This window comes from Leucopleurus acutus, assembly GCF_964270905.1.
Source record: "Leucopleurus acutus genome assembly, chromosome: 18".
Lineage (NCBI taxonomy): Eukaryota > Metazoa > Chordata > Mammalia > Artiodactyla > Delphinidae > Leucopleurus > Leucopleurus acutus.
In genome coordinates this window covers 25,042,636-25,050,758 of record NC_139160.1, presented here as the reverse complement: position 1 = coordinate 25,050,758, position 8,123 = coordinate 25,042,636, and the positions used below count along the sequence as shown (strand labels likewise).

The 8,123-nt window shown below is 38.7% G+C and overlaps 1 protein-coding gene across 5 annotated transcripts in view; it reads left to right on the top strand.

Annotated features, from left to right (window-relative positions):
* Window positions 1-907: 907 nt before the first annotated feature.
* Window positions 908-8,123, top strand: part of NAA16 (N-alpha-acetyltransferase 16, NatA auxiliary subunit) — a 66,205-nt gene continuing 58,989 nt past the window's right edge. For 4 of the 5 annotated variants that reach the window (XR_014326910.1, XM_082859512.1, XM_082859511.1 and 1 more), the window contains exons 1-3: window positions 908-1,192; window positions 4,969-5,053; window positions 6,651-6,755. Coding sequence is in view for 3 of the 5 variants with exons in the window: in XM_082859512.1 (XP_082715638.1) it covers window positions 1,139-1,192; window positions 4,969-5,053; window positions 6,651-6,755 (244 nt within the window). In the remaining 2 variants the exon portion in view is untranslated. Of the gene's footprint in view, window positions 1,193-4,968; window positions 5,054-6,650; window positions 6,756-6,935; window positions 7,628-8,123 lie in introns of those variants that run through there. The other variant, XM_082859513.1, reaches the window with a different exon arrangement.

Here is an 8,123-nt window from a genome sequence, read left to right as displayed (position 1 = left end):
CGACCAACTCAGGCTACAGGGAAAAAAAATCAAGTAAGCCCGACCCAGTTCTGATTACAGCCCATTAAATGCAACTATGCATCAATTACCCTGTAGTCTCACAAACATGCACAAATGAAGATCCAGAACATGTATAAGTTTATGTACCTAATACTTACATATACCTTAATATTAAACCTACACCGTATGTACGGCTATTCTTGTCAACAATGTATGTCCAGATCTTTCTAGACTCACACATTTCTGTCACTATGCTGCCTTTCATGTATGGTAGAAAGCGCCCCAGAGTTGGAAGATCCTGGGTTTGAATCTTTTTTCTTTCATTATTATAGGGCTTGTATAAAGGAGAACCACCTGAGGAGAAAGCGTAGGTAGACCTGGGGAATCAGGCGCCCCATAAAACCACCGTAATTCTCACTGACAATGTTAGGTGTTCTAAACTGCTGAGAAAATTTTTCTCTGACATTTCAAACGTGCTTTCACATTAGCCCTTTTCAAGTCCTGCCCAGTGACCTCACGTACGTTGTCAATACTTCTTTGCTCTGCCCTGGAGAGAAAAGGCTTCTCTTAAAGACAAGTCGAGGGAGAAAATAAGGAAAACAAGTTCGTCCTACATCAAGAAATTTACTTTGTGTCCAGCACTGTTTAAATTCCTGACTGGAGAGAAATCAAAAAAGTCAGATTCTGATATAACTAACATTATCTTGGGCCAGAAGCCTTAACAACCAAAGCACAGTACAAGGCAGCGACTTACGAACGGCTACGGTGCAAGCTCCCTACCCGGAGCCTGGGTGCAGGTGACAGAAGCGACCGCCTGACACAGGGCCCCAGTTCCTCGCCGCGGGGCGCCCTGCGCATGCGCACGCCGCCTCGCTCGAGGGGGGCGGGTCCTAGCTGCCATCTTGCCCCGTACGGGAGCCGCCGCCGCTTACCCCAAAGCAAGGCTGGGGCTGAAGGGTATCCTACCCAGACCGGCTTCCTTTTCCATTGCCAGCCCTGCTCGGCAGCTCTGCCCAGGCTGCTCAGCCCCCAGTATGAACTGACCCGTCGCCCGCAGCACGACTCTTAGCCGCGGCTCGTCCCGGTGCCCATCCCGCGAAACGGAGCGCGCGGGCACCCAGCCTCCTCTCCAGCCGCGATGCCGAACGTGCAGCTGCCGCCAAAGGAGAGCAACCTCTTCAAACGCATCTTGGTAAGTGGCCAGTGGCTGCGCCGCCCACCCCCGGCAGCCCCGGGCCCGGCGCGGCGAGCTGTCTGGCGGCGATGGCGCCTGCGCGGCCGGGCCCGGCCCCCCTGGGTTCTTTGTTTGTGCGCGAACCCGCACGGCCCTACCCCCGCCTCGCAGGGCCTGCCACCCCGCTCTCCTCCCTCCCTCCGCGGCCGCTCCTTCCAGAATCTTCCCGCCGCAGTCACCCTGGGCCTGGGCGCGCCGGCCGGGAGTGGCCCGTGCCCTCTGCGGCGCCTGGCGGCCGGCCTCGCGACCTCCTCCCCCCGGTCCACCCCAGTTACTTTTGCCAGCATCCCTGCGTCCAGGTGTTCGTTCACTGCCTTATGTGGAATCTATTGCACAGCGCACCTCGACACCTTTGAAAGCGGGAGCGATCCTGTAATGGGGTGGGATCCGATTTATACCGGTTACGGGAAAACTAAAACCCCGGAGACTCATCCTCCCTTTGGTAGAGAGTTTGCCTATTTTGGGTGTGTCGTACTAAGCCTCTTTGGGAAGTACGTGACTCGAAATGCATTTCTAAGTTCAAAAGTCGAACATAGCTCTGATTGTTTTTAACTCGTACAGGCCCTGTAAGTGGTTAAAGCCGCGCGGACTGGCTGGTATTGCACTTGAGGGGTGCATTTACTTTGATTCCGAGCAGAAACCTGAATAATGGCCCCGTAATGATGACGGCTGCCGGGTGGAGAGGGGAGTTTTCTGTGGGTTATATGTCACCGTCCTGGTACCTTAATGGTTTTCCAGGGAGGAGGGGCAACATGCTTTTGCTTTTCTCAATAGACACTGGAGACTGATTGTCTTTCATCTGAAAACCAGTGTTTAGATTTTAAGGGTGAATTTATTAATCAGAGCTTGTGTTGGTTATATGACCATTAGCTGTTGCTTACCTTTATTATATATAAAATAAAGTATAAGCAATTGCAGATAAAAAAAAATCATAGTAGCCGTTCTGTTTCAAGCCAAATAGAAACGTCACACTTAGTTTTCAGAATGTTACAAAAGCTACATAGTAAATGGGATGAAAATTTTGTCTTAATTTTATATGGTGCTTAGTGTTGTGCAAATGATGAGAAACGAGTGTAAAAACATAAATCTAAAGCATTGTGGCAGATTGCTTCATTCGACTTTGCATATATTTTTTCTTTATTTTACTTTCATTTTTCTCATACCCTTGTATTTTTCGCAGTGTGGAATTGGAGAAGTGAACTTTTTTGCCCCTTTTGGGTAGGGTGTTTTGTTGTTATTTTTTTGGTCTAAGGAAACTGAAACATGTTAATGAAAAATTATCTATAAATTGTTGGATTTTAGGACATTTGGTATTATACCTAAAAGATGACACTTATTTTCTCTCTGTATGGATATTTTCTAGTTCAAATCATGTTATCAGTAGCATAATGAAAAACAATTATATGATTTATTATTACTCTAGTTATAAAAAAATGTAAAGACCACTGCAGAGTTAATTTTATCCCCAAATAAATTGGGAAATGCTAAACATTTTTTATCTGGGTATGTAATGCTTATTATAACGTTACATGAATTTAGGAGGATACTGCAAAAGTGAATGATTTGATTGTCTCAAATTGCAATAAGTGTGGGTAAAGTTTTACTATGACAAATTCCATAGCAAACAGAAGTCTATAATAAAATTATTCTTTAAAGTTTGGTTGGTGGACCAAAATGCTTTGCCACCAACAGTAATTTTTTAAAAATTATCATTTTACTGAAAGACACCCATACCAATTTCACCAAGTTGCTTATCACATGTTCTGCATGGCTTGTACCTGCCTATCTTATTCCCCAGATTGGCTGTTAGCGTTATGTTTTGTTGAATTTTGGAGCTATTGCAGGCCCTCTTTTACAAATGAGACAATCAAACCCAGGGATGGTAAATGACTAAGTATCTAAGCTTCTTGGTCTGGTTAGTAGCAAAGTTGAAACTAGAGTCTATCTTTTCTACTAAGTAGATATTCCTTACTGAACTTAAGACTTTTCTTTAACCTGAGTACTCGGATACTGGAGATGACCACCTGGGCTTGAATTGTGGCTCTGACACTTACTGGCTATGTAAACTCAGTAGCTGTGTAAACTCAGTAACTGTGCCTCAGTCTCTCCATCTACAATGTAGATAACGTGCATCTCATAGGCTTTCCTGGTATTTAAGTAAGGAATAAATGAGAACAGTGCCTGATACATAGTAAGTGCTTCCAATAAGTGTTAACTATTACTATTACTGTTATTGGTAGTATGATATTATTACTTCCAGATCACTTGGTAAGGCAGAAAAAAAATAATATTTCTCTTCTTTTCCTCTTCCCCAGTAGTTCCCTCTGCTTGTTTTTTGGTTTGTTTTTTTTTTAAATATTTTTGGAATACGTAATATATTCGCATGGTTCAAAATTCAGGTTTTCCTATCCTCTTTCCCAGCCACTAAGTTCTCTTCCCCATAGGCAATCAGGAAGCCTTAATATAAAGATGTTTTTCTGTGAATACTTTTCTAATTCTCCTCTCCATATCCCACCCCTGTTGGCAAGAATTAATCTCTTCCTCCTCCTTTGCTGGTACTGTTTTGCTTTGAACTTGAATGTATATATTGACTATGTATTGAGCAGTTCTTATTTGTCTAGAACCTGAGGATGCAGCAGTGTTTAAAGTAGGCAAGATCCCTGTTCTCAGGAGCTTACAGTATGGTGGGGAAGATAGACACTAAATAAATACAAAAATGAGTAAGAATGTCAGGAAATGATAGCGCTGTGTAGAAAATAGAGTAATATGATAGAGTGTTTTGGGGGTGCTGTAAGAGGCTGGCATTGTTAGAGTTGTCAGGTAGATGATATGTAAAACTTGATCGTAGGGAATCAGCCATGGGAAGATGTGGGGAGGAACAACATTTCAGGGGGTGGAAGGAACACAAGTGCAGAGGCCCTGAGGTGAGGATGAGCTTGGCACGCTGAGTACTAAAAAGAAAACCCGTAACCACGTAAGTGAAAGATTGAGTTAAAGATGCAGTGTTCTGGTGGTTAATGGCTGTGGAGGGCAGGCGTGATTACTTAGCCTGGCTGGTGGCATTGAGGAATAAAGAGGGTTTATTCCTAAATAAATCTAGTCTAATACAAGTGTAAGAGATTTGCTTACACTTGTATTAGACTACAAGTGATGGAAAAACCATAGTCTTGGAGTCAGAGGAGAGTTTGCAACTAAGCTGAGCCACTTGTAAATTAATCTAATGGACTTTTAAATTTCAGTTTCTACATCTGTAAGGTGGAGGTCATGACACCTACCTTAAGGAGTTGTTGTGAGTTATAGCAAGTTTTGTACAGACACATGGTAGTTGCCCAGTAAATAGCAGTATTTTTTTGTGTGTATGCCTTGGTTCCATTCTTGAAGTAGCAAAGACTTTTAATGCAGTTTCTAGTATTTTTCTGTGTTATCACATATGTTTTTGCTTTCGGATTTTGAATAAAAGAAAGCTGTAGCAGTGTGTTGGTTGACAATTAAGGTGTTTTTTTCTTTATCTTCTATAAAAGTAAAAATACTCAGATACCAGAATAGTTTGGCAAGGAGTAGGTTACAGAGGTAAACTTCATGTTATAACTGATACGAATTGATACAAAACCTTTCCATCACGTATGTTTTAGACCTAATTTTGGATCTTGAATTTAGAATTTATATAATGGAATGAAAAGTTGCTACATGTGTATTCATTTTATATAATAATTTTTGTTCATATTTCTTTACAGAAATGTTATGAACAGAAGCAATACAAAAATGGCCTCAAGTTTTGCAAGTTGATTCTTTCAAATCCAAAATTTGCTGAACATGGAGGTATTATCTCACCTATGAGAGATTACTTTGGGGAAATCTAATTCTAAAACCAGATGGATAGGATTCCCAACTGTGAGGGAAGAATACTTCCCAGATTCCATGGCCTTGTAGTTCTCTATTAGAGTGCATAAATGTTTAACGTTTTCAGATATGCCTCATATCATTCTTATTCTAGATTACTTCTTTTATGCTTAGGTGTATTTACAGTCTTTACTTTTAGATGAGAAATGATTGGTTGATGTATTGGTGAGTAATTGGCATATATACCTGTATTTTTATAGACCTGATTTCATTTGTTACTTTGAATAGAATTTAAGTTTATCCCTTGATTTCTCGTGTGTAAAATTAGAACAATATTTGCAACACCAAAGTAGTATGAAGATACAATCAAATGCATTTTATTTTTTGGTAGATGTATTTTTTTTTATCTATCTGCTAACCTTCATATGTAAATAAGATACTACTGATTTACCATTGTGTTATCTTGGGTTGTTTTTCTAGCACTGATGTTAGTAAGTCTGTATTTGCTTGTCTCATCCTTTTTCACTGGTTACCAGTGTTTGGTAAAAGGATGGATCAGGTTAGACATGTAAATTATGGTCCTGTAGCAGAGCAAAGCTGATTGGGGTTTCTGAATATTAGACGAGTAATTATTGAGACCATCTTTTTGGGAAAATAGACTGACCCTACTCGGCTTTCTAATAACACTTAAAACATTCTTTGAAGGAAATGGAAAGTAGTTTCATAGAATTTTAGAAATTAAAGCTTGTTTTCAAGCTGTTTAGCAGTGGAACCCTTATCCAAAGGGGAGCTTGTGGGGAAATTCATTATGTAAAAACAGATAAAAAAATAAGATGTTTGGTCATAGGGGCCTGGACTGCTGGATCACCCGTTCTGAAAACCATAGTCCATAGAGATCAGTTTGAAAACCATTGTTCTTGTCTAATTTCCTTGTTGTGGATTATTCAGAGAATTATTTCATTCTAAACAATCTTTGATTAACTACCTTCAACATATTCTTGGGTTGCCTTCAACATATTCTTGGGTTGCCACTCGTGCTTTTCAAATGCAAACTGATGTTAATTAGCCTAAGTGGGATTCATTGGAATAAACTTGCAGCCAAAAATGAAGTCTGTTCCAATAATGAGTAAGATGATTTTTAAATTCTGTACATCTCTTTAAGGTAGATTGAATGATTTTGTGGGGTATAAATCAGATGATTTGATTCTTAGTAGGCTTGATCTCAGGTGAAAGCTGAGGTCTGTTGCGGTAGATTTAACTCAACAGGACTCAGGACCCTGCTGTGCTACCTTTTTTCAGCAGAATAATCTTAACCTCCTTTATAGAGCCTTCAGAAAGACAGAAAGCATTTTACCAGCTCAGTCCCAGCCTGAGGAATTTCAGAGAAGGACTTGGGCTAAGCTTTAAGCAGATATGTAAATATACTTTTACTTTTTTTATTTGGAGAGAAATTCTTCTAACTATAGGATTAAAAGGATGAATAATGTAAGTATTGGTAGAGCTCAGATATTAAAATAGTGCTAAGAGAATAATCTGAATTTTTCATGTGTAAATAGAGGTTAAAAATGTTTTTCAGAGACTTTGGCTATGAAAGGATTAACACTGAACTGTTTAGGAAAAAAAGAAGAGGCGTATGAATTTGTTCGTAAAGGACTTCGTAATGATGTCAAGAGTCATGTCTGTATCCTTTTGCAGTAGTTGAGTAGTTTAATTTCATTTATGTATTTTCCATTTATGAGTTTTTTCTAACTCAAATTAAAAAAAACTTCACTATGAAAAAATTTTAAACTATATGGAAGAGTGAATGTAATGAACTTTATGTACCCATTATCAAGTTTCAATAATTATCAACATTTTTAATATTAGTTTCATCTGTTCCCTACTTCTTATTTTTTTTTGTTTATTAGAGTATTTTAAAGAGAATTATTATGAACTGTATATTTACTGCAGTTGTGCCTAGTGTGAGAGAATAGTAACTAATAATTATATGTGATTTAAAACCCATTTTTTTCCTATATATCCATAAACTGAGTGATACTTTCCTCATTCCAAATAATGACTTACCTGTATAGTACTTACCTGTATAGTAAAACTTGTGTTCCTTAAAAGTTCCTTAAACTTTCCTTTAGAAATTTTAGGAGAAAAATTCAGAAGCAACTTGATGTAAAATAGATTTTATTTAGTATTAAATATTATGTTGATTTTCAGCTTGGTTTCTGTTGCACAGGGACTTAGCTGTTACTTCACTGGGTACTTAACAATCGTATTTTTCATTGACTAGTATCCCAGTTTGTTAAAAAAACAAAAATATTCTTTAGGGATGGATCGTTGAAATTGTTTTAATCTCTGTTTTACCTATTTATATACTTACAACCTTTTCACATATTACCCTTGTACCTTAATTTTTAACATTTAAATCATCTAGCTATTGGCCAGTATTGAACGTCAGTAGTCTTAGTAGTGTTTTTACATATTTAGCTTAGGGTTCTCTCAAAATACTAAATACTTACTTCTTTATCCCAGTGCTTACCCCAGAGCGAAGAGGGCATGTAAGTATGATAGTTTTTTGGTTCCAAGATATCCTAAGACTTGACTTTACATTAAATAAAGACTTAATTTTTGTGGTCTTTAATATCACTAGTGAATTAATTGATGGTTACATGTTGTCTTATAATTGATTGAATATATACTTGTTTTAAAAGATAATTGCAATTTTTATATAATACATATTCTGTTTCCATACATAGTGTTTGAGAATAAGTGGGTGTTGAGGTGCTGGCATAGGAAAGTGAGGGGATAGGCAACGTGCAGAATTTTTACCAATAACTTTCTAAGGTTACTTAAAAATATATTACGGAAAATTTCAGACGTGTACAAAAGTAGAATAGAATAATGCACCCCTATCCGCCTATCACCTAGCTTCAATAATTTCACAGTTGTCAATCAAGGCTGATCTGGTTTCGTATTTTGTCACCTGCTTACTATCCCCCTCCCTCTGAGGCCAGATCATTCTGAAGTAAGTCCCAAACAAAATACCATATTGCTAAGG